At 49.0% G+C, this 27412-nt stretch overlaps 1 protein-coding gene across 8 annotated transcripts in view; it reads left to right on the top strand.

Moving 5' to 3' along the window:
* Positions 1–27412, top strand: part of MCM8 (minichromosome maintenance 8 homologous recombination repair factor) — a 125419-nt gene that overhangs the window by 19589 nt on the left and 78418 nt on the right. For 7 of the 8 annotated variants that reach the window (XM_085852875.1, XM_085852882.1, XM_085852880.1 and 4 more), the window contains one exon: positions 27218–27325. In XM_085852875.1, coding sequence (XP_085709001.1) covers positions 27218–27325 — 108 coding nt within the window. Of the gene's footprint in view, positions 1–20051; positions 20160–27217; positions 27326–27412 lie in introns of all 8 variants that reach the window. The other variant, XM_085852883.1, reaches the window with a different exon arrangement.

Genomic DNA, 27412 nt, shown 5'->3' with positions numbered 1-27412 from the left:
GCGTCGGAGTATAATCGCAATATGCAGATTATCGGATCAAAAATCATTCACGCCCACTTTTCCTCTGTCCAATGGGGAGCCAGCCAGAGGTGAAGGATCGAAGGTGAAGGAGCGAAGCCCCGGGGGCTATAAAGGGCCACGTTCGCTCGCCGAAAAGGCAGTCAGTCAAGGAGAGTTGAGAAGAGAAGAGTCAGAGAAAGCAGTTGGACGGAGCTGAGAAGAGTGGAGAGTTGGAGAGGTGGCGGCGGCGAAGGCAGTCGAGAGGGCGCTCGTGTCAGAGTCGGGGAGCTGCGGAGAGGGGAGGCCGGTAACGCGACCGAGGTCGCGGTGGAGACGCTCGTAGCGGGACCCGAGCCAGCGAGATATCCTCATTCCCCCGAGCATCAACAACCCCCTCCTGTTTCCCCCCGCGCTGAGATAGTGTGAAAAGGGGGCCCCGTTCCCACCCCATTTCCAGGCAGTGCCAGCGAGGCCCGCGGAGTCGGGGCGTCACCGCCATTTTGCGGCTCATCACCAGACGGGTAGGCTCGAGGCGGTCTCGGCCCCAGGCCCGTCTGCCCCCCTCATCGTTGAGGGTGGTCCCTTTTTCTTTTGCTTTGAGTATATGTGTTGTCGGCGCCGTCTGTGAAGTAAAACTGTATAAGTGTTGCCGTGTGCTCGGTAGTCGGTAGTAGATCTGCATTGTTGCATTTGCTTTTTGTGCAGAATTGTGTGTTTCTTATATTTATACATTTGCTTTTGGTGTATAATTGTATATGTGTGCTTTCCATTTGCCGCGGAATAAATGTGCTTTATGTTGAACTGTTTTTCCCGTTTCGCTTCGTCTTTTCCTTTTATTGAATCTCCATCTTACTTCACGTAAAGGGTTGGTCGTGGGCTAAAACGCCCGATAATTAATCGAACCGTCGAGGTTGACGATAACACCGCTCGGTTATCCCGATAGTACGGAACGGGTCGCTTAAAGTGGCCCGTGTCCGAAGTCGACCTGTGGCGAGGTGCGATCGCCCGGTCTACCCTCCGTGTGGGTACTTAGGTAGGTCGAATTTGGCGAGCAACCCTATCCCACGCGGGGGGCCGATTGGCACGATCGTGGTGAGGCCGAAAGGCCCACCCGTGACTAGTTCCCGGCGTTAGTCCGAGAGGGTCACGACGGGATTCTCCGTCCGGTGGACGACGTTCCGCGATTCGAGTTACGTGGCCGCTCGCACGCCGGCGGGCGCGAATCCGCAACACTGGTGTCAGGAGTGGGATACAAACCCATCCCCCTTCTCGCGGCACTGGTATCGGAGAACGGGAAAACGGGCTCTCCTGTCTCCAGCTAAATTCACGGGAATCAGTCCAGGGGTGAGAGGAGCGACCCCCGATTCCCTCCAAATTACGAGCGATTCAAATTAACCCTTTACGAGAAATAAGATGGCGTCTCAAGGCGAGCGGGAGCCGGGGGTATTAGAAATGTATATGTGTAGTAATGTAGGATCCATGGTCCAGGATGAAAACCCCGTGCAGGAAATGTTGGTTGTGCAGGAACACGAACTCGCCCAACTGAACCCAGAGCCCGAAATAGGTGCGGCGGCGGCCGCGGTGTATGACACCTCCCCTCCCCCTCTCCACCAAAACCCCCCGATCCTTGCCGAATCGGCTCACCCAAGCGCACCCGACATGGCCCAGCTATGCGCCATGCTGGCGGCAATGACAGCGAGGATGGATACAAACACAAATGAAATGAAAAACGAAATAAAAGGCATGAACAAGCGAATGAACGAAGTGAAAACGAAAATGGATACAAACACAAATGAAATGAAAAACGAAATAAAAAGCATGAACAAGCAAATGAACGAAATGGAAACAAACATGAAGGAAGAAATGAAAGAACTGCGGGGTGCGACGGAGAACATGGGCCGAAGCCTGCAGGCGGGCATGAAGGCAATGGCAGCGGAGCTCAAAATGGCGACTCCACGTGTGGGAGCGAACGAGCTGGGAGGGAGTGCAACGGCTGTCAGGCCCGCAGTGGAGGCGGGTAAGGAGAAAATAATTCGGGGGACGTGTTGGGCGAGGGTCGTGACGGAAAAAGTGACGGTAACCGAGAGGGAAAAACTAATTGGGGTGACGGAGACGTGCACGAGGGAGATAACAAGGGAAGAGACGGAAATAATAGTTGAGACAAGGGAGGTAAAGGGTGAAGAGGTGACTGAGTTGGCAGAGACACGGGAGATGGGAACGATAGAGGGAAGACTACACGATGAAGACGGGGTAAGTGACGCACACACACACACACGGAGGTAGTGGAGGATAATGGGGGTGAGCTCGCGGACTGGGTAGAGACCCGGTGCGAGCAGTTGGATGGCCTCCTCCAGGAACGAGGGGAGGGAGTATGCCCCCTTGAAGCGAGTCACGACCAGATGGGTTCGGTCGTGTCGAGCGAGTTCGGGGGGAGGAGTGCTGCGGACGGGTGCACGGAAAGCTTGGGGGGTATAGAGGCCCCGGAGACTCTTGTGGGGACACGAATCCCCAGTGTGGTTGTCCCTGTGTGTGTGGTGCAAGGTGTGAGTGCGTCCCCGTGTGTGGATGAAACCGCCAGTATGGATGAGACACCGTGGGCGAGTGCCCCCGCGTGTGTGAGTGAGACACCGTGGGCGAGTTCCCCCGCGTGTGTGAGTGAGACACCACGGGCGAGTGCCCCCGCGTGTGTGAGTGGTGTAATGGCAAGTGTGCCAAAGGGCGTGCTTCCCAGCATGCCGTGTGTGGATGAGGCACCGTGTGTGAGTGTCGCCGTGTGTGTGAGTGAAACGGCCAGTATGAGTGAGGCACCGCGGGCGAGTTCCCCCGCGTGTGTGAGTGGTATGGTTTGTGTGAGGGAAATGGCACGAGTGAGTGAAAGGCCGCGAGTGAGTGGAGCCACGTGTGCGAGGGAGGTGGCATGCGTGAGTGAAACGGCCAGTATGAATGGAGCACCACGTGTGAGTGGTATGGGTAGTGTGAGGGAAATGGCATGCGTGAGTGAGCGGCCGAGTGTGAGAGAGACAGCGTGTGCAAGGTCGCTGTGTGTAAGGGAGATGTCGGTCGGCATGTGTGAACATGCAGCCGCGTCTCCCGGTGTGAGTTTAATGGTGAGGTGTGTTAGTGTCGTAACACGCAGGTGTGCGTGGGTTGAATGGCGACGACGACGGCGAAAGAGGGACAAAAGCCGAGTAGCGGCTGCAGCTGTTTCGGGAACCGTGCCGGGTTCACCCAGCAGCGAGCGCGAGGTCCGTGCTGTGCAACGCACGAGGCCCCCACGTGCTCGCTTGCGAGAGTGAAGTCCCGGTCCGGAAACGCACGCGGTGGATTTGCCGATCCCGCGGACGGACAAAGTTTAGGCAGGATTCTGGATTTGGACCGGACGGGTTCTCCACGCGATCGTGTGTGTTAAGCTCCAATGGGCAAAGCACATGTGTTCGCGTGGGGAACCCCTCGAGACGTGGGGCTTGTGTTTTTTTTTATGCGCACGGTGACGTCATGGCTGCACGTGGGGTTGGAATCCGGCAGGAGGGGTATCCCTGCCGGATGGTACCGTCCAAGGAGGGACGAGGTACACGTGCAGCTGCATGACGTCACGGGCAGGTGCAAAGTGCGCGAGCTGTGAGTTGCTGCGCTGGTGCTGCGCATGTGGAAAAAAAAAAAACAAAAAAAAAAACAGCAAGCCTCGCTTTCGGGTGAACAACATTCCTGGGCAAGGGGTGGATGATCCCCTTGACCAGGGCACAGGATGGAAACTAGTTAGGGGGAAGGGTTAGCTTAGCTAGACCGACTTCATGGGGCAGGGGTAAGTCCTCATGGAGTCCGTGGAATGGATGAGTTAGAGGGATTGTAGCGAGATTTAGGTTGGGAAATTGATTAATGGGATTATTCGGAGACAGTGACTGACAGTGAATGTGTAGCGGGGACGTAGCTTAGCTATGTAGTGTTAAAAGGAACGTGTTATAGTGTAAGGGACGACGTGGGAGCACGAGTTAGTAAGGGGAGGTAGTTAGGAGGATGGCAGAGTCCAGCGGTGAGTGTGTTGAAGAGTTGTTGGTGAGTGAAGTGGAAGCATGTGCTTGGTGAGTGAGTGAGGCCAGCGGGTCTGTGTGAGTGGAGCGAATGGGGAATGCATGGTGCGATGAGTGATTGGGGGGAGGAGTGACTCCCGCCCAAGGGACCCCGGGGTCAGTGTAGAGTGAGTTAGCTGGGTTAGTCAAATTGAAAAATGGAGGTTGTTTTGTTGTTGGTGGGAGTGTAGGCTCGAAACCCGTTTGGAGGGGTGCAGGAGCCCTGTTGACGGGCTGGGAGCGTGGCTGCGAAAGGTGAGTATCGCTGAGTGGGTACCCCGGGCATCAGGCTAGTCGGCCGTAGTAGGCCAAGGGCCCATGGGGGGCCGGGATAGCGTAGTGGGCACGGGTGCGCCTGCTTGGTGCGGGGGCCCGGGGCGCCATTATCCGCGTGGGCAGTGTTGTGGGCACGGGTGACCCTCGGAAAGGGGCCTGGGAAGCCAGCCTGCCACGTGTGCGTTTCAGGGGAGGTGCCATGGGGGGCACTCCCCTGTGTTTAGGGAGCTGGTAGGCTCAGAGGCAGTGTAGTGCCCGGGGGTGCCATAGCGGGAGATTCGGCAGAGGGTCGTGCCTGCCAAAGGGAGCCACGCGTCCCAGCCATGAGACCGTGTGAGGGCACGGAGAGAAAATTGGGGGGCGAGGCCCGAAATTGTGAGGACACCAACACAGGCGATGGGAATCTGGGTTGTTAGAACCAATAGTTTAAGCGAGAGGCGCTTGTTGAAAGCCCCGGGGTAGTTTAACAGTTAAATGGTTAGGGTAGATGAGGAGATGTACCCCTCCGCACCATCCATCCCCTCGCTGTCGTTGTGGGCCGCTGGACCCACTTTGGTTATAGATCGCTGAACTCTGGGGAGGCCATTCTGAGGCTTCGTTGGGCCTCAACACAGGACGTTAGCTCTCCCTTATTCCCCTCCGGGAAGGGAACGTAGGGGTTGGGAGTAGGCTAGGTGACAGGATAGGTTAGCCGAACAAGGACGATAAAGGGGGATAGGGGACGATTTATAGTGGGGAAGTAAACATAAAAATAAAAAAAGTTGGGGCTAAATTGGGGTTTGACAAATTAAGGGAGTGGGTATAGACAGTGACATGCAAAGGCGATAGGTTGGGAGGGAGACCGTCGAGTAGGTCCGAGTCCGCCTTCCGAGTGGCCAGCACCACCGCACTCCCTCCACCAACCTCCACTGAACGGCGAAGGCTGGCCAGCTTCATCGGCAGCTGTTGTTTTGCTGCAAGGCCTGTGCCGGCTGGATCGGCTGCAGCTGCTGTGCTGCAAGGCCTGTGCCGGTCGGATTGTCTGCAGCTGCTGTGCTTCAAGGCCTGTGCCGGCCAGTTCATCTTCCGGCTGTGTTTGCCTGCAGCGGCCTTGTTCTGCAGGCTGTGTTTGCCTGATCACCTTTGCCATGCCATGCCCACTGCCCCTGTTCACCAGCCACGTTCAATATTGCTTTGCCCCCCCCCTGTTCATTTCCATGTGCGCCAGGATCAAAGCAACAGTTTGCAAGCTGCAAGAACTGCCCTGTTGGCAGCTACAACACGGGCCTGCAGTGGCGGCCCGTGCACCATGTTTGTGTCCATCCATCCATCCGTTGTGTTCATTGCGTGTGCCACTTGAGCTGGCACGGAGACTGCGTTTGTGCAGCCCATGCACCATTGTGGTTCACTGCGTTCAGTTAAAAAGGGAAGGCCTTGTACTGCGAGTGAGCAGCCGGCCACGTTCCCCATCACCTGCATTGTTTGAGCCAGAGACTGCATGCGAGCAGCCTGGCTCCCTGCTAACTGCTTTCTTTTTGCAGAGTTCATTGATCCTGGGCCATGGTTTAGTGTAAAATTTGTAAGTTAAGGTTAAGATGTACTGTAAATATGAGTGCGCCCCCGGCATGTCTGTCTTAGCGCCGGCAATTTTATTTAAGTCGTCCGTGTGAGTGGGTTTGTTTAGGTAGTTACTCAGCCCTCAGGTTATTTATTTTGGGGACACGAATACCATCAATGTCGCACTCAGGGATCCGTAGGTAAAATGTACTAGGGGAAAACTACACATGATGGCACATGAAAATTTGACGACTCGGGACGAGTCTGTAAAAAGGGGAGGGGGTAGTGTTGTGGTTGACGAAATTCGCAAACCACCATTCAGGTCCCTCAGGTGAGATATCTCTGTAAGTATATGTGTAGTTAGTCCAAACCCGTTGTTTAGAGGGAATAAATGTCATTCATTCGGGCTGCGACCCTTTTAGATAGCCGTTTTTCTTTTACTATCTTTATTTTGGACCAGCCGCCATTACTACCACCACAACCACGTCTCAACAGCCATCACACAACAACCACCAACCGCAACGCCGCTTCACAACAACAGCCACGACCCTTGCCATCACATCTCGCTCTCGCAACCATCGCATCACCGCCATTCCCGCGCCGCTTGTGGGCACCGATCCTGGACTCGTGCAGGGCGCGCACCGAGCAGCGGGTGCAAAAACACCAGCCTTTCCGAAGAAATCGGATCAAAAACGATTCACGCCCACTTCTGTTCCGTCCTATCAGCGAGCGTGGGGCGATTTGGCCCCGCCTCCAGGTGCGTCGGAGTATAATCGCAATATGCAGATTCGCGGATCAAAAATCATTCACGCCCACTTTTCCTCTGTCCAATGGGGAGCCAGCCAGAGGTGAAGGGTCGAAGGTGAAGGAGCGAAGCCCCGGGGGCTATAAAGGGCCACGTTAGCTCGCCGAAAAGGCAGTCAGTCAAGGAGAGTTGAGAAGAGAAGAGTCAGAGAAAGCAGTTGGACGGAGCTGAGAAGAGTGGAGAGTTGGAGAGGTGGCGGCGGCGAAGGCAGTCGAGAGGGCGTTCGTGTCAGAGTCGGGGAGCTGCGGAGAGGGGAGGCCGGTAACGCGACCGAGGTCGCGGTGGAGACGCTCGTAGCGGGACCCGAGCCAGCGAGATATCTTCATTCCCCCGAGCATCAACAACCCCCTCCTGTTTCCCCCCGCGCTGAGATAGTGTGAAAAGGGGGCCCCGTTCCCACCCCCATTTCCAGGCAGTGCCAGCGAGGCCCGCGGAGTCGGGGCGCCACCGCCATTTTGCGGCTCATCACCAGACGGGTAGGCTCGACGCGGTCTCGGCCCCAGGCCCGTCTGCCCCCCTCATCGTTGAGGGTGGTCCCTTTGTCTTTTGCTTTGAGTATATGTGTTGTCGGCGCCGTCTGTGAAGTAAAACTGTATAAGTGTTGCCGTGTGCTCGGTAGTCGGTAGTAGATCTGCATTGTTGCATTTGCTTTTTGTGCAGAATTGTGTGTTTCTTCTATTTTTACATTTGCTTTTGGTGTATAATTGTATATGTGTGCTTTCCGTTTGCCGCGGAATAAATGTGCCTTATGTTGAACTGTTTTTCCCGTTTCGCTTCGTCTTTTCGTCTCCGCAACGTCTCCGCAACGCAAAGACAAATCGTCTTTTCCTTTATTGAATCTCCATCTTACTTCACGTAAAGGGTTGGTCGTGGGCTAAAACGCCCGATAATTAATTAATCGAACCGTCGAGGTTGACGATAACACCGCTCGGTTATCCCGATAGTACGGAACGGGTCGCTTAAAGTGGCCCGTGTCCGAAGTCGACCTGCGGCGAGGTGCGATCGCCCGGTCTACCCTCCGTGTGGGTACTTAGGTAGGTCGAATTTGGCGAGCAACCCTATCCCACGCGGGGGGCCGATTGGCACGATCGTGGTGAGGCCGAAAGGCCCACCCGTGACTAGTTCCCGGCGTTAGTCCGAGAGGGTCACGACGGGATTGTCCGTCCGGTGGGCGACGTGCCGCGATTCGAGTTACGTGGCCGCTCGCACGCCGGCGGGCGCGAATCCGCAACAATATATATATATATATATATATATATATATATATATATATATATATATATATATATATATATATATATATATATATATATACTTTTACAAATTGGTGCCCGCCGGCGTGCGAACGGCCGCTTTCCACTCATAGTAGCCGCTCGCCCACCGGACGGCCAATTCATTCGTGACTTTCCGGAACAACGTCGGAACCCTGTCACGGGTGGGTCTTCAATCCCACCACGGCCTCGCCAATTTTCTACCTGCGCAGAATAGGGTCAATCGCCGAATCTCGATATACCTAAGTACCCGTGCGGGTAGCCGACCGGGAGACCGGACCTCGGTGCAGGTCGGCTTGGACACGAACCGCTCAAGCGGTCCGTTCCGTTCTGCAGTGATAACTGAGCGGGTATTATCGCCCGACCTCGCCGGATCCGATTCTATTTAACGGGTATTTAAAACCCAACTAATATTCCGAGATGCATTATGGCGTTCCAATGGGGGAAAGAAGACATGACGAACGGGTAACATTCACACAAGTACATTTATTTACAATACACAGCACGCGTATGCGGTCATGCACGTATGCATTCAATAAAGCGAAAGCATTTCAACCGACTATAAGCAATTTATGTACAGCCACTTATGCAGTTTTACTTCGCAAGGACACGGCGCCACCAACATTCATTCGAAAGCAAAACCCAAGGAAAATAAGACTACCCCCACAGACAGGGGAGTCAGACAGGGTCCGTAGACCTTTATGGCGTGGGACTTGGCAGACCGAACTAATCCCACGAGATCGTTGCAGGTTACCTGCACCCTCGTGGTGTGATGGTGGACGAGCTCTCTCCAGCGCTCCTTGCACGAACGCGCATGTCCACGCGACACAGCTGGCAGAGCGGCGCCTCCAGTCCGCGTCCCCTCCTCGATGCCCAGACTCTCCACCGACTGCAAGCTCCAACGAGCGATCGCTCTACGGACCGCTTCTCCAAGACCCAGGCAGGCAGAAGACCACGAACCACCGACTGACACTGACACTCTGACCGACCACCCCTCACCTCTCTCTTCAGCGGCGCCTCTGTGCGCCCTTTCATTTCCCCGGCGCCCCACTCCTCCCTTCGTGGCGCGGGGGGGGGGGGGAATATTCTAACAGAGATCGGCTGGATCAGTTGTTGTTTCCCAACCGTCATTCTTGTTTACCAGAGAAATCGGGGCGGGAGTGAAATGAGAGCGAGAGATGAACCTTCAGAGTTTAGGCTTTATTCCATTTGATTGGAGCCGCTTCTGTGGGCACACCGGGGAATACAGGTTCAGCTTGGAGTACATAAGCAGTAACGTATACATGTGCAGTTAATCATCGCAGACTAAATCCGCGTAAGCACAGAGTTCGATATAATCTCCATTCTCACCAGTCAATGAGCACCTTCAGTTAACGAGCATCAAGTGAACAGCCGATGTAAATGGCAATGCCCCGGGGACAACCACTCGTGCCGCGGAGACCTCCCCTTATACGCGAGACGCACAACATGTGATCCCGCGTCATGTCCCTCAATTCACCACATTCTCCGTACCTTTAAAATGTAACTAGGGGCCCATCTTACACACCATGATTGCTTTAGCACTATAGGAGTATACATTTCAAGCAACGCGGACTAATAGGTCTACAGAAGCATACATGCCAAGCAGTGATTATTTTGAGTTGTAGGAGCATGGAAATGAGCATCGATATATGATATAATGAGCATATGGGAGCATGAGCAGCGAGAATGCCGATAATCCCCTTTACAGATTGAGTCGTCGAGGGGGCCTTATTCGTCGACCTCTCCGGGAGTAAACGGCAGTTTCACTTGAGGGAGACTCCCGATCCTCTTGGTGAGCCTCGACTTGTGCCGGGGATGACTCCTCGATCGCTCTCGGGTGGAACGCGGCAGCCCCGTCGCCCGGCGGAGTTCCTGGGGGGGAAATGTCAGAAGGAGGAGTGCCAGAAGGTGGTGTACCGGCGGGAGGAGTACCTGAGGGAGCCAGATGGTGAACCGACACAGTGGTCTCCCTGCCATCCGGGAGCCTGACATGAGCATACTCTGGATTAGTGTCAATGAGTTCGACCCCCTCCACCAGGGGTTCATACTTGCTTTGTCGGACCGGGCGTTTCATGAACACTGTACCGGGATGGGTCAGCCAGTTGGGCACCGTTTGACCGTCAACATAACGTCGCTGGTGAGTAAACATTCGTTCGTGAGGAGTTGCATTGGTGGACATGCAGAGCAAAGAGCGTATGGAATTCAGAGCGTCGGGAAGAGTAACCTCCCACCGCTCGGGGCTCAGTCCTCTCGCTTTCAGCGCCAGAGTTACGGCTTTCCAAATAACTCCATTATACCTTTCCACCTGCCCGTTTCCCTGTGGGTTGTAACCCGTCGTTCGACTAGTTGCTATGCCGAGCTCTAGTAGGAATTGTTTTAGCCCGGCCGACATGAAACACGGCCCTCTGTCTGAATGTATGTACGAAGGTTTCCCAAACATAGCGAAGAGGTCAGAGAGACATCTCACGACAGTGCCCGAGGTCATATCCGAGCACGGAAATGCGAAAGGGAACCTTGAATACTCATCAACAACGGTGAATATGTATCTGTTGTCTGTCTCGGTCGGCAGGGGCCCTTTGAAGTCGATGTTTAGTCTCTCGAAGGGGGAAGTGGCCTTGATCAGTCTGCCAGATGCCGCGCCAAAGAATCTGGGTTTTAGTTCAGCACAAACAGGGCATGAAGCATTCATTTGTTTAATATCTTCAACAGAATAGGGAAGATTTTGTCTGCGCACGAAATGTGCCATCCTGGTTACCCCCGGGTGGCACAGAGACACATGGAGGTCTTGCAAAGCCTGACTGATTGTTGCCGAACTGTAGACCCGAGAGAAGGTATCTGCAGCAGGGTTTTCCTTCCCGGGCCGGTAAACAATGTCGTAACTGTAGCAAGCTAGGTCTATCCGCCATCTCATAATTTTTTCATTCTTAATTTTCCCGTTATTTTTCCCATCAAACATGAATGCCACGGATCGTTGGTCCGTAACGAGCGTGAAGTGGTTTCCTAGTAAATAATGTCTCCATTTCCGCAGCGCTTCGACGATGGCGTACGCTTCCTTCTCTATCGCTGAGTGTCTCTGCTCGCTTCTAGAGAGAGTTCTCGAGAAGAACGCGACCGGCCGCCCAGACTGATTAAGTGTAGCAGCTATGGCGTGATTTGAAGCGTCGGTTTCCACCACGAAGGGCACCGAGCTGTCGATCGATAAAACCACGGACTTACTGATATCATCCTTGAGGTTGTGGAAAGCTCTTACAACAGTGGCATCTGGTGGAAAGTTTTTGCAATGCACTAGGGGATGTATTTTCTCGGAGTATTGCGAAATCCATCTCGCATAGTAAGCGAACATCCCGATCACCCGGCGCATTGTCTGCAAGTCCTGAGGTGGTGGAAGCTCACGGAGCAGGCGCAATCGTTCAGGATCAGGCTTAATTGTGCCGTCGGCTATCGTGTAGCCGAGAAGGTCAATTGACCTTGCCGAGAATACGCATTTCTCGTAGTTGAGAGTCAGATTATATTTTCTAGCAATGCTCAAGAATCTGTCTAGATTCCTATCATGTTCCCTCTGATCCCTACCGCACACTGTGACATTATCCACGTAAACAAAAGTGTCTTTGAGGTTTTCATCTGAGATGATGTCGTCCATAACCCGTTGGAAGCAAGCTACCCCATTCGTGACACCGAAAGGTATTCTCCTGAATTGGTAGAGGCGCCTCCCTGCCTGGAATGCAGTGTAAGGTTTGTCTTCCTCTCGGATGGGAATTTGATGATAGGCGCTTCGCAAGTCGATGGTACTGAATACCTTATAATTGGCCACGCGTTCGACCATCTCATCTATGCGCGGCAGGGGGTAGGCATCGAGTTGGGTGAAGCGATTGACCGTTTGGGAATAATCGACAACCATTCGTTTCTTATGGTTCTGACTGCTGGTTACTAACACCTGTGCGCGCCATGGCGAGTCGCTCGGTTCTATAATTCCTTCTTCCAGTAATCGCTTGGTTTCTGAAGTGATGAAATTCATGTCAGCAGTGGTATATCACCGCGATTTAATCGCTATCGGTTTGCAGACCGGCGACAAGTTAGCGAACAGCTGGGGGGACGTCACCTCCGCGGTGGTCAACGCATTTAAAATTAGACGAGGTTTGCTTCCTCCAAAGGGTATTTCGACGCTCGTGTGCTGCTTTAGGACATTATGACCCAGAATTACGTCTGCGCACAAATCACGAAGCACCAGTACCCTTACATCCCGATGCGTGTACCCTTTTACGTCCAATTCAACATTGCAGTACCCTCGTACGCGGGATTGTAGTGAGGTGGCGGCCATGCATACCGTATTGTCAGTCGGGTGGATTACCCATTTCCTGCCCTTCACTAGCGAGCTGTTGACGAAACTTTCAGAGCTACCGGTATCAATCAGTGCCTCAGCCATATGCCCGTTAATTTGTACGTTGATGATAGCCTTGGATAGATTCCCCGAGGAGGCTGCAGTTAATTTATTTTGCGAGTAGAGAGCCGCAGAAGTGGGTTTATTTCTCCTTAGAGTAGATTTACATACCCTGGCATAATGCCCTTTCTTGTCGCAATTCATGCATGTGGCATCTCTGGCGGGACATTTTTGACGAGGATGCCTTTTGTACCCACAAAAGAAGCATTTACCAACCGGAGCAGTTGCTGAGGAGTTTGACGTGGCCTGGGTATCCGGCTCCTCGGGTGTTTCTCCATCCCCTATGTCTGGCTGTGTCTGTGCCAGTGGGGTTCCTTGGGTTCCCATCGTAGCAGCGTTCATTAGCAGCATCGGTGTCCCAAATGACTCAGATTGCTGCTGAGCCGTATCCATCGCTCGTGCCTGATCGACTACCTTGTCAAGAGTGGGTTGCGCTTTCTCTAGTAAGCGTTGCCGTATGTGGGCTGATCTGAGTCCTTGGATGAATGCCTCCCGTGTGGCTTCCTTTCGGTGTTCCTCGGCGCTTACAGCCCGGAAGCTGCCGTCTTTTCCCAGCTGATTCAGAGCTTGCAGGAACTGATCGATTGTCTCCCCGGCTGCTTGCTTGCGTGTGTTGAGAAGATGTCGTATGTATACCTCGTTCTTGGGCTTCACGTAGAGCGCCTGCAGCACGTCAATCGCCGCTTCGTAAGTGTCGCACTCCGAGAAGAGCCTGTATACGCCGGGCGAGACATGATTCACGAGAATGGGCAAATTTGTCTGCTTCTTCCTCGATGATGGTCAGATAGTGTGAGAAGGAACAGAACCAATGCGACCATTTCATTTCTGCGTCAGTCGCGTTTGGGTCTGCGTCGAACCTCTCTGGTTTGTAGATCTTGTCCATCGTTGGTTGAGAGAGCCGAGAAAACCAAATGGAATAAATTGAAATGAGAGCGAGAGATGAACCTTCAGAGTTTAGGCTTTATTCCATTTGATTGGAGCCGCTTCTGTGGGCACACCGGGGAATACAGGTTCAGCTAGGAGTACATAAGCAGTAACGTATACATGTGCAGTTAATCATCGCAGACTAAATCCGCATAAGCACGGAGTTCGATATAATCTCCATTCTCACCAGTCAATGAGAACCTTCAGTTAACGAGCATCAAGTGAACAGCCGATGTAAATGGCAATGCCCCGGGGACAACCACTCGTGCCGCGGAGACCTCCCCTTATACGCGAGACGCACAACATGTGATCCCGCGTCATGTCCCTCAATTCACCTCAATTCACCACAGGGAGTTGTTTGTGTTCGTGGAGATGTTGACGGTTGCTGGCGGAGTGGTGAGGATGGCGTGGTTGTTGAGAGGCAGGTGTGGTTGTGGTTGTTTTCAGGCAGGTGTGGTTGTGGTTGTTGGTGTTTAGTCGAAAATAATGACGGTCAAAGAAAAAGACGATCTCAAAGAATCACATCCCTGTGACATGAATCATACCCATTAAACAACGGTGGGGAAATCTAACTGAACACAGACTTACCGGAATAGCTGAACTAAGGACCTTTATGGTGTTCTGCGAATTTCCACAGCCGTAACAATACATTATATCTCATTTATAATGGCTCTCACTCCCACCCCCACCCCCATTCCCAAACAAAATTAATCGTAAATATCATAATTTCAAACCTACCCTGTGCATCAGGTCAGGTTAGGTATGGGAGCATGCGCCAGAGCACCGCGTCGCTCCGTCCACTTTCCGCTGGTACTCCAGGGGCCTCTGTCTGGCCATTGCCCAGGCAGATGCCTGACCCATCCCCATCTCCTTGAGATGCTGATTCACCTGATGCAACCACGAGGCACGTGGTCGGCCCATTGGTCTCCTCCACTCACGAGGCTCTCTTGCTGAGACAATCTGATGAGCAAGATCAGCGTCGGAAAAACGAGCCACATGTCCATACAGCCGCAGGTGATGCTCACGGACGATGCATGTCACAAATCTCATTTGAGTCTCTCTCAGCAACCGCTAATTGGACACAAAGTCTGACCATCAATCGCCAAGGATTCTCCGAAGAGAACTGGTACCAAAGGAATTAAGTCTACGTCTCACATCCCTGGTCAGAGTTCAAGTCTCACGTCCGTAGAGCAAGAGTAGGAACACCAAGGACCTAAAGACTTGCACTACTTTCGTCCTGCACAGATACCGACTGCGCGACACCCCATGATCCAGTGAATCTATGACTCCCCAGACCTGACCCAGACATCTATTGACCTCTGGCTCATAGCCAGCAGAGACTGGAATATCACTGCCAAGGTAAGTGAATCTCTCTTCCCTGGTCTCTATATATGCTCCGACTGGGGCAAGTGATCTCACCGTGAAGGACTCGTTCTATGCCGCGTTCGAGGCTGTGGTTGATCAGTGCCCCAGGTGAAATACTCTTCCAGTCTTAGGGGATTTCAATGCATGCATCAACTGATAGCGATGGTTATGAGACATGTGTTGGTCCCCCTGGGTCTGGAACTGTGAACCTGAATAGCACTAAGTTCTTTGACTTTGCAAGAAGTCATGGACTTAGGGTGACTGGTTCATGGTTGGTTTCAGCGCCTGCAGGCTCATCGCTGGTCTTGGTATTTCAACGCTGGTGGTTTGGCAAAGGAGATTGACCATGTGCTCGTTGATCGTCGCTGGAGGATGATCCAGAACTGCAGCATCTACCGGAGTGCTCAGTTCCTCAATGCTGAACACCGGCTTATTGTGGCAACTCTGAAGCTGGAGCTTAAATCCGGCAGAATGGTACCATCCCAACCGAGGCTAGATGTTTGCAAGCTCAAGGATGAGAGGGTAGCTGAGGCGTATGCGAACAGGCTGAGTGGGGATGTGAGCGATCTGGGTGCTTTGGGGGAATCCTGAAGAATTGTGGAATGCGTTCAAGACCACCATCCTTGATGTTGCCGTTGGATGTCTCGGAACTCACCGTAGGGTGAAGAAGAATTTCGTCTCTCGGGACATTGGATACCGTTGACCAGAGCTGCAGGGCCAGGCTTAATGGCAGAGCTGAACTGTTCAGGGAGTTGAGGCATAAAACTGTACTTGTGCTTCGTGTGGACAAGAAGGCCAATGTGCGAGGAATCTGTAAGGGGGTAGAGCATCACCTGTGGTGAAGTGATTCTCATCCTGCTTACATGGGAATTTGTGCATTGCGTTCCTCCAAGCCCGGCCCTCGGTGTATTGCGCAGTCCGAGTGGAAGTTGGTGGGCTCTTGACAGAGGAATGGCAGAAGTGAAGGCCCGCTCGGCCAGTTACTTTGAGCGTCTGCACCAGGCTGATCCACCAGCTGTGGAGTTGGATGTCAGGGGTATTACTATCCCTGTTGCTGACCCTCCAATCAACTGTGATCCACTTTCGTTTGTGGAAACATGCTGTGGTGAACCTATTAAAATGGCATAAAGCTCCTGGGATTTGTGGCAACCATGCTGAAGTTCTCAAGGCTGGTGTAAATGCTGCACTCGTGTCGTTGCATGCAGTTCTGTGCTCTGCCTGGAACACAGGCATCATCCCAACTGACTGGAAGAGGGGCCTTATTGTCCCTCTCTGGAAAGGGAAGGGTGTTCACCAAGACTGCAACAACTTCGCTTCGTGTACAGCCTTATGGCTGCTGGTTGCATCGTTAAGGGTGATGCAGTGCCCCGATTACCATCACGCTGGTGCTCATTTTGCCCTCCTCGGAAGGATGCAGGCTGAGTCAACCCCTTGTTGTTAATTCAGTGGTCCAACCGGGCTCGAACTCAGGACCCTAGTATCCAGAGCCACAACCCTAACCGTGACTCTGCTCTCAGTGCCGGGCAAGGTCTTTGCTCCGATAATTCCTGAAAGGGTTCGCCACAATCAGCTTGAGCACCAGTGCCCAGAGCAGTCAGGCTTTACGCTAAAGAGGTCAATGATTGACCATATCCTTGCCTTTCGGGTCCTCACCGAACGCAGACAAGAGTTTCCGCAGGTGCTGCTGGCAGCCTATGTTGATCTCTGCAAAGCATTTGATTCAGTGAATTGGGATGCCCTCTTGAGGATTCTTGGTCTTCGTGTGGTGCCACCAAAACTGATCAATCTGTTGTCTGAACTATACTCCAGTACTGAGGGTGCTGTGAGATGTGGTGGTACCATCTCTGAGTTATTCCCAGTTGTAACTGGAGTTCATCATGGGTGTGTACTGGCCCCCACACTTCAGTGGTTGTAAGGACTCTATTTTGGGGAGGATGTCGGAGCTCAAGCTGCGGTGCATCATTTGGGAATGTCAAGATCTCTGACCTTGATGTCACAGATGATGCAGCCATCTTTGCGAAGACTCTGGATATTCTTTTGGGGGCAGTCGAGATGCCGGATAAGGGTCGGAGCCGCTGGGATTATGGGTTTCCTGGGTCCAAACTAAGATCCAGGCTTTCAATGACATCTTGGATGCTACTATCTTGTCTGTACCTGTTTCTTCGTGAGGATGTTTTGGTCACTGAGAGATTAACTTACTTTGGCAGTGATATTCTTGTCTCCGCTGGCTGTGAGCCAGGGTCAATGGACATCCTGGTTGGGCCTGGGAAGTCATGGATTCACTGGTCATGGGGTGTGGGGCCGTCGGTACCTGTGCAGGGGACGAAAGTCCGAGTCTTCAGGTCCTTGGTGCTTCCAGTCTTGCTCTATGGATGTGAGGCTTGGACTCTCACCAGGGATCTGAGATGGGGACTCAATTTCTTTGGGATCAGGTCTTTTCAGAGAATCCTTGGCTATCGCTGGTTGGACTATGTGTCCAATGAGCGGTTGCTGAGAGAGACTCAAATGAGATTTATTACCTGCATCGTCTGTGAGCGTCAGCTGCGACTGTATAGACATGTGGCTCATTTTCCTGACGCTGATCCTGCTCACCAAATTCTCTCAGCGAGGGAGCAACTAAAAGGAGGAGGCCGATGGGCTGACCACTTGCCTCGTGGTTGCAGCAGGTTGAGCAGCATCTCAAGGAGATGGGGATGGGCCAGGCACATGCCTGGGGGATGGCCAGACAGAGGCCCATGGAGTACTGGCAGAAAGTGGATGCAGCAACATGCTGCTCCAGTGCATGCTCCCATACCTGACCTGACCTGACCTGACCTGACCTGACCTGACTGATACAGGATACTCGATTATGGATGACAGGTGAGGAATTTGTAATTTGTTTGTCAGGAATAACTCACCCACTCCTTGTAAAATGACACTATGGGATCTTTAACATCGACCAACTCATGCGACCAGACACTACCTACATTGCCTTCAAACAGTATTCACAACCCTTGACTTTTTCACATTTTGTTGTATTACAGCTTGAATTTAAAATGGATTTAATTGAGGTTTTTGTCACTGATCTACACATAATACCCCATAATGTGAAAGTGGAATTTTTTTTCTCGAAATTTTTCAAAATAATTACAAATGAAAACCTGAAATGTCTTCAGTCAAAAACTCATTTGCTCTGACTTTCGAAATTTTGCTGAGGTGTATCCAGTTTCCTTTGATCATCCTTGAGAAGTCTCGACAACTTGATTGGAGTCCACCTGTGGCCAATTACATTGATTGGACATTATTTAGAAAGAAACACACCTTTCTGTCTAAGGTCCCACAGTTGACGTTGCATGTCAGCAGAAACTCTGCCATGAAGTCGAAAGAACTGTCCGTAGAACTCCAAGATAGAATTGTGAGTAGGAAGAGATCTTGGGAAGGTATAAAGTTATTTCTGCAGTGTTGAAAGCTCCCAAGAGCACAGTGAACTCCATCATTAAGAAATGGAAAGAATATGGAAATATCCAGACTCTTCCTGGAGTTGGCCGTCCGACCAAACTGAGCAACCAGGCAAGAAGGACCTTGGTCAGGTGACCAAGAACCCATTTACCTCTCTGACAGAACTACAGAGTTCATTGGCTGAGTTGGGAGAACATACCAGAAGGACAACAGTCTCTGCAGCACTTGACAAATCCAGGCTTTCTGGGAGAGTGGCCAGACGAAAGCTACGAATGAGAAAAAGGCACACGATAGTATGCTTGGAGATTGCAAAAAGGCACGTGAAAGACTGAGAGCATAAGGCAAAAGATTCTGTGGTTTGATGAGCCGAAAATTGAACTCTTTCAGCTGACTGAGAGAAAGCTCGGCTCGGCATAAAAGTTTGTTGGGGATTGTTCCAAGTGAAGATGTCAGTGTAAGTTGAAAGCAGGAAGTTGGTATCAGGAATGGAGACAGGCAGCTGAGAGCGCAGGACTTTGGTGAGATGCATCCCACGGAGCCAGCAGGAGAGACCACGGCACTGGACAAAGCGAACGTGTACAGACAGACTACGGGGCTTGGGGAGACCTGTTTCCTCCCGTTGAGAGCTTCCCCATCTTTAGTTCTCTCGACCGAGCACCGGCATCGTGTGGCGATTAGAATTGACTCACCATCTTGATTGGATTTCTGGTTCTTGAGCTTCGGTCATGTTCTTCCTCTCTGCCGACCTCAAAGATAAGTTTGAATAAGTCCTCAAATATTTGAATAACAGTTTGAGTCAAGAGTTAGATGAGGGGCTGTGTAATGGACATGCCTATCAGGTAAAGTGTTTTTTGCGTCATGTATTATCATATAAAGTGGAGTATGATTGAAGTTATTCATATGTAGTAATACCTTAAATAAAAGTAATAATTAAATAAGTTTGAATCAGGATATTGCAATGGTGTGTTGACTGACTGGACACAACCTTGAGGTTGTGGATCCATTGATGTTGAGTAAAGTACTGATGTAAACCTGTGACCCGAGTTCTGGATCCATCGTTCGGAGAGGTTCTGGGCTCAAAGGATTGAAACTCCGATGAAAAACAGTGCCTAGTTGATGATCCGAGCAATTCTGAAATAACTCCATTAATTATAAGTTAAGGTTGGAACTTTCGTATCAGGTTCTTTGAGGCCTAACCTTTTTCTCGTTTGTGTGTATGATCGTTTTTATTGTCTCTTCTCCTTATTCATTCCTGAAAGTCCCTGTAGTGTCCATATTGTTTATCCCGTGTACCCCGCCCCATTCCTCTATCTTTCACAGATATATTGATATCCCTGTTCCCTACTGTTGTGCTTCCCTCTCTCGCCCCCTCTTGTCTCCTGCCCCCTTTGTTATATGTTCTGTCTGTTTGCTCTTATATGAGCCTCGACTAAGTAAGCAAAAAAACAAGAATATGATGGGCTACATCTTTCAACAAATAAGTAAGCAAAAAAAAAAACAAGAATATGAGGGGCTACATCTTTCAAAAACCAAGGACCGCTCATTACCCCTCTAACACTTTCCCTACCGTGAAGTATTGTGGTGGCAGTATTGTGCTATGGGGATGCTTTAAAGTGGCAGGAACTGGGATACTTGTAATGATGGAGGGAATAATAAATGGAGCCAAATGCAGATAAATGCTTGAGGTGAACCTGCCTTACAGTGCAAAAGACCTAAGACTGCGGCGAAGTTTTACGTTCCACCAGGACAATAACTCCAAGCATACAGTCAAAGCAATGCTGGAATGGCTTCTGAACAAGAATGTGAAGTCCTTAAGTGGCCCAGCCAAAGCCCAGACTTTAATTCCATTGAGAATCTGTGGAAAGACTTGAAGATTGCTGTTCACTGACACTCCCCATACAATTTGACAGAGCTTGAGCAAGTCTGCAAGGAAGAATGGGAGAAACTCCCCGAATCCAGATGTGCAAAGCTGATATAGACATACCCAAGAAGACTCGAAGCTGTAATCGCTGCCAAAGGTGCTTCTCCGAAGTATTAACTCGGGGGGGGGGGGGGCGCTGAATACTTATGTAAATTAGATATTTCTTTGTTTCATTTTCAATAAATTTGTAAAAAATTGTAAAAACATGTTTTCACTTTGTCATTATGGGGTATTTTGTGTAGGTCGCTGACAAAATATTTCAATTTAATGCATTTTAATTTCATGCTGTGACGCAAGAAAATGTGAAAAAGTGAAGGGGTGTAAATATTTTCTGAAGGCACTTCGCATATGAAATATCAGGACGACAATTTATCACTGGGTCTTGATTCAATCTCAGGGTACACAGCTCGGAGGTGTCTGTGTACGTCTCGGCAATCCTGCCAGCCCCACTTGACATGTTGGCAGAAATTATAAATGATTTTGAAACTGTTACACAGGAAACAGCCGAATAAAACCACATGTTAAACTGCTGATAATATAAACACAAGTACATTCAGTGTTTATAAATCTTGAGTCTCAGTTAGATATCTAGGCAAAGAAGTAACACTTTTTACTTTTTCGCTTTGTTACATTCAGTACAAATGTGGAATGCATTGATTGGTTCAATGAGTCTATTTTGTTTCACAATTGGAACATGCTGGACTTTTCTAAGTTTCAAGTGATAACGTTTCTTCAGACTCCAACCTACGAGTGCATACCATTTTCGCAAGATTCACTCCTCAGTTGATGGCTGGTATTGTTTTGCACAAAAGTTAAATTTTGTAAAACAAAAAATGTATCGAGTTATTTTCAGAAGTTGATCACACAATGAATAACAGCAAATAACCTAGTCCTGAAATTATTCCTGTGTCAATGATATTTTCCTTTCGAAGTTCTTAACTGTTAGCCACCTGATCATGAGCAGAAAATTCCCCTTTAGTGGCCAATTTCATTGGGTTCCTCGCTTTAGAAACACGGAATCCCAATAGCGTGCACCAAAGGGAGATTTATTGACGGACATGTCGTCAAAAAAAACAAAATAAACAAGTGAAACAACCAAACTTTTAAAACTAATCTATTATGAGTGTACAGTGCTGAATTTGTCTCTTCATTGACTCTAATAATTAATTGGCAAAGGTGTTGCTATACTTGTCACCAATAAATGATGTCGGTGGGTCATCAGAAACATTTTCCGAATAGAGGCTTGGGGGTTGTTTGGGGGGGTGGGGGGGGAGGAGGGGTGTTAACATGTGTTATGATACTTTTATTTTGTGTCTTCTACGAGATTTATTATCTTATTTTCATGCAAATAATCCCCTCTCTGGTGCAAATAATGCAAATAATACTCTGCACCTGGGGAGAAAAGTGCTCTGGGAAGAGGAATTGAGGCACATACAACCTGCACATGGGTAGACCCCGCAAACCAGCTTTCCTCTCCACATGATTAGGAGATGCACAATCTCCAAATTTCTAGCAGCTGACGTATCTTTGTTGTCAAAGGACAATGAATGGCTCTTTTCAAATACAACTGTAGTAAATAACCAATTTAAATTAAAATGAACAAGTCGAGCTCCATTCAAGGTGCACCACCCCCGTGCCAAATAAATCAATAACATATCCTCCAGTGCGAGACATTGCTGTGGTGCCTTCGGCACCCGGCGATGCCACCATGCAGCACATGGAGATGGAATTGTGAGGGAGCGGTGTACAATAATTGATTAATTAATCGCGGAATTAAAATAAATAATAATCGTAAAATAATTTCTTGATTGTCTAATAGCATACTTAAACCACCACTGTTTCATCTGAATCTGTAACTTTTTGAAAATATATTAAGTGATTAATCGAAAAATTAATGGATTAAGTTGATTAATCAAAAATACTCTGTCGCCAAATCATTTGGTCACTGTCGTGTCCAAATATCAGCTTCCTTGCACAAAGGATGGCTGAGAATATCCTCCGGACAGACAAAGAAGTAAACAAACAAACACAAGAAAACAAGCTGACTAACATATCTTGCAAAAACTTCGTTTTGGCAAGATAACAAATGGAGTGAAAACTGAGTACGCTCTTTCGGTGCGTGTCATCGCTGGGAGCCGAAGGCCTTTTTAATATCGCTTCATCGAAGGTCTTCGGCACCCAGTGATGATGTCGTGCAGCGCCTGGAGATGGAATCGGGAGCGGCGGTGTGCAATATCTTGAGAATGGGTTGTTGTAATAATTAATTAATGTTTCCTGGACCAATGTGTTAAAAATCAGTGTAGTTTGTTTCCGGTACTAAGGCATCCATTAGAAATTTATAAATAACCTGCATGATGTTGTATTTTAAATTTTATCCATAGGTTGAAATTGCGAATGAACGTCGTCTTTTCACACGACTGCTGTTGATTGGCGAGTAAAGCAATGTAACACTCCACGATCTGCTCGCATACCCACTGGCGAACACATCTTTCCCGCTGGCATCCGGTGATGGTTCGATTGCTGAGACGGACAAAGTCAAACTCCAACTATATACTGAAACTGTGGCCCGATTGCCGTGTGGGCGCTCAGCCTATCCAAGGTGCAACAATTGTGGATGGAATAGCCGTTATTCAGGTGATAAAGGCTGGTTCACTGCATAACACTTTCGGCAAACTGGAAGAGATTGTGCTGAACATCTTAGTGGCCAAAGCACGACATAACCAATCTTCGAGACTGGACGTGGTGTTTGATACTTACCCAAGTATCAGCATCAAGTGCCTGGAGCACGCCAGGCGAGCGGGCAGGGCGGGCGATCTTCAGGTACAAACCATCTAGATGTGATCAAGCCCTTCCAAAACAGTGGGCCAATTATCTCCTGAGCGGAGCCAACAAGGAGGCGTTGATAGAGTTCATCGTTGAATCGTGGACGAGAAACATCTCTCCATCAAAACTGGATGACATGCTGTTGTACGTCAGTCATGCCAGCAAATGTGAGAAAATTGAGGCGTCGAATGATGTCATGACTCTGTCGTCAGTACCTGAACTTGAATGTGATCATGACGAAGCTGACACGAAGCTCCTGCTGCATGCCGCTCACGCGGGACAGAATGAAGAGTCGGTGTGCATAGCGAGTTTCGACACCGATGTGTTTGTGTTGGCATTGGCTCACTCGAAGTCGATTTGGGCGTGAAATTTCCATCTGGTCACAGGAAGTCCCAAGGACATTATCGTCGTTGACATTAGGAAGCTGAGTAATGCCCTGGAAAGTTCTGTCTGTGATGCGTTGTTCGGTTTGCACAATTTCACGGGAAGTGATACCACCAGTGCATTCCATGGTAAGGGCAAAACAAGGCCATTTGACTTGATGATGAAGGGTCCCCATCTCATCACCTGTTTCGGGAGCATTGGTCGAGAATTCACGCTCGATCAGAATATCATTCACGACCTGGAACAATTCGGCTGCGCCATGTACAATCAGCCGACCATGAAGAGTGTGGATGAGGCTCGCTGCAAGCTATTCTGCAGCCAGTCGCTAGGAGAACAGAAGTTGCCACCTACAAGCGACGCTCTGATGCTGCATTGCAAAAGAGTGAACTCTCTGTCTGCGATCCACCACCGCGTGACTGAGAGGTTTATAGAAGCCCCTTCTCCTACATTTCACGGATGGATGGAACGCAACAGAGCACTGATTGTTCACTGGCTGAACAAACCACCAGCGCCGAAGATACTGTTCGAGGCGACGAAATGTAATTGCAAGAAGACGAAATGCGAGACCAACCAGTGTTCTTGCCAGTCAAAAGGACTGTCCTGCACAAAGTGCTGCGGGTGTCAAAACTGCGCCAACGATGAACAGACCCGTGCAGAAATGGAACTTATGGATGATGAAAGCAGAACTGACGATGATTCTGACGACGAACTGTGAATGTGGGTGTCACACTGCTTTTGCTGTGGTAATCTACTACACAGTAGTATTCAGATTGGTTAGCATGTAATAGTGGACTTGAGTTTTGTAACAACAGCAGTCAAGAGCTTAGTTCAGCAACCGCTTCAGAGCAAGAAATACTGGAGTTCTAAGACAGTAATCTTCTTGTGGCGGTTATACTTTTCATCAGGCTGAGTCGTGCAGTCTCTATGTCTTTGATTTAATCCGTAAGAGCCAATGTAACTGTCTTTAATAGGCGCTGTAACTGTCTTTAATAGTCAATGCAACTACCTTTAATAGCCAGTGTGGCTGCCTTTTAAGCAAAAAGTTGCCTTGGTCAACTCGAAGGCCTGTCTGGTCGTTCCAGACGTTTTCGGCCGGTAAAAATATGTAACTGCTTCGGTTTACGACATTTAATTATAAACATCTTTAATAACAGTGAATAGGGCTCTGTATAAACATATTGTATCATTTTAAGACCTCACAAGAGTTTTCTTTGACGTACATATCAGTCTATCCTTGATTCTTCATTTCTGTGTCAAAATCGTGCTTTAATGTTCGGTGTATCTTTAATTGCCAAAAATGACCAATTGTGTCACATCCTCGACGTGGAAACAAGTTGATTTGAACTCGGCGTCTAAAATTCTTTAAGTATGCCAAATTTCATTCGGATTGGTGATCTGCACAACGAAAATCATTTTCTGAAGGTAATAGCGAGTACCTCCACATGGTCTATTTGGCTTGGTGGAGCTATGTGCTCTACCGAGTGCTGTTCCAGTTTCCCTTACCAGAGGAGAAGGTATTACATTTGGGTCTGTTTGTTTGTCCACACACAACGTGAGTGTTTTTCTCTGCAACCGCTTGTCAGATTGACACGAAATTGTCACCATACTCATGCAGAATGTTTTCAAGATAATTATAATGTTATAGGTCACGTGGTGTGGCAGCCACGTTGGAACTAGATGGTATTCATAGAATACGTATCCCGTGCAGTCTTTTTAAGGGATTTGTGCGAGCCAACTCTTGTTTTTCAAGGTTTTTTTTTTTTCTCTTCTTCTTTGATCCAATATGGCTGCCATACGACGTGACCAATGATGTCATCTTTATCAAACCACATTTCCCATGTGGAGTTGATCAGTTCGTTAAATTTTGTATTGATCAGTTAAGCGGTTTCTCCATCAAAGATTTTTCGCATAAATCCAATATGGCTGTCAGACCATGCAACACATGATGGTCATTTTTATGAAAATCCTGTTCAAATTTCAAGTGAATTGGATGAAAATTGAGGATTTCACAAATTTGACCTTTTGGCTTATGTTGACGTCAAAAATAATTGGTGATTGAATTCAGTGAGGTGATGTGAAAATTCTATTCACATTTCAAGTCAATCGGATGAAATTTGACAATTTTAGAAATTTCGGCCCATGTTAACCTTTTGGCCGATGTTGACCTAAAAAATAGTTGGTGGTTGAATTCATTGACTTGACATGCAAATCCTCTTCAACTTTATAGTCAATTGGATGAAAATTGAGGATTTTAGAAAATTGGCCGACGTTGACCTCCAAAGAGCGACTGCTATATCACATGGTCGTGTAACATGTGAAGTTCCAATTTCCTCAACTGAATGTTTTTCGATGCATGCTCATAAAATACAGACATGTACGACATACATGCTTATGCTACCAATCGCTTAACCCTGCTTTTCACTTCACGCGTCCAGGGTAAAGATATTCTAATTAAACTTGCTGAAAACAAAAAGACTGCCCCTCTTCGTATCTTCTTGATCATATAACTTAGCCTCCTGTGGTTATGTCACGTGCCATATGGTGAAATACTGTATAACCTGCACACGAGTATACCCCACAGTTGGAGTTTTTTGGAACTAATTTAATGTGTAGCCCGTGGGTTATTTGCGTGAAAATACGGTAATTATCGCGTGCTTTTGGATAGTAAGGTTCTTGGTGCAAGTTTGGATGAAGTTCGTTGCGTAAGTCACTCTTTCCATGCCACATTCAACCTGGGTTGAAAACCATGCTGACCCGTCTCTGGCTCTCCCACAGCCTGCATATGATAGTCTATCCAAGCTTTGTGAAAATGTTGTGATTCCATTTGGTGGGTGTTTTTGAATCGTCAAGCCTTGATTATGAATACCCACAGGATAGAAGCTATTTTTGGCCTTTGGCTCCTTTTAAAAGCCTGGAGATTGTATAAGAGAAGAGAGGTGATGCATTGGATTAAGATGTGAAATGAGCTTTTCTCTCGGAGGTCGTACACATTTTAGGTAGTATCATCTGCAGGTCCAGGTATTCTTTCAGGCCTTGCACCACATATTGGAACATTGGCTTGACAACCCCATCTATGCTTGCGAGTTGAATCTATGGTCAAAAATGCACTGCTGTGCCCGAAAGAAATGCTCCGTCTGAGTGATTTTGTGCTTTGAATATGTATCATCTCTGAATGATAAGCTCACATCTCACATTCTCAATCTTTTGTTGTTACTGAATGCTTTTAATGGGTGCCAAACAATAATTCGGATCATTGTGGGCCAAATAATTGGCATCTTTTCTTTTGGTTTGGCTGAAAATGTAAAGGCCGATTCTTTATCTGATTGGTTGGCATTCATCCCATTGTATGCCTGGTGTTGGCTTTATGGTTCTGGTGGTGGGCTTGGGATCCTAGGATCCTGAGTTCAAATCCTACTTTACTGTTGAATTAATACCAGGTGGGGTTGACTCTGCCTATCATCCTTCCGAGGTTGGCAAAATGAGTACCAGCATGCTGGTATCCTGTGTCAGAGTGGCGACCTGTCCAGGATGTTGCGCAATAGCCAAGGAGACTGCTTAGGCAGCACCAACGCTCTGCACAGAGTATGGTCCCAACGGATGGATGGATCCCATTGTACACCTCTTCAACCTTTTGGAAAGAGTCAGGAAATAAAAGGGGTGAGCTTGCTTTGACAGCCCAAATTGGGATGGTAAAATTACATGTATATGCATTATCAGACACAACACAGTTTTCAGCCCAGGTTCACAAGTCCATTGAAACCATGTATTACTGATGTTTTGGAGTGGATTTACAAGTATTTGTTCTTTGATCTTGTAATAGCATTTGTAATGAAAAAACATTTTTTGTCTGTAATTGAGTTCAATGACCAATGGGCAGGTCAGACTCGTTTTCCTTTGAACTGATAATGATGGATCAGAATGATGAAATTATGAGTTTTATTCACACAGGGAGGAATTTCCAGCGACACACTAATCCTCAAAGACCCTGTCATATGCCGCCAATACTGGACAAGTTTTCACCATACAAAGGCTGGCAACTCTATTTCCCTGGTGAAGGTCAGTTGCACAATACTTTTTTTTACTTTTTAGCTCGCCTGTTCGAAGAACAGAGAGCTATAGTGATACCCCCGGTGTGAGTGTGAA

This window comes from Eptatretus burgeri, chromosome 13 (assembly GCF_056783735.1).
Source record: "Eptatretus burgeri isolate ZD-2024b chromosome 13, Ebu_testis_v1, whole genome shotgun sequence".
Lineage (NCBI taxonomy): Eukaryota > Metazoa > Chordata > Myxini > Myxiniformes > Myxinidae > Eptatretus > Eptatretus burgeri.
This window is presented reverse-complemented; position numbering and strand designations above follow the sequence as displayed.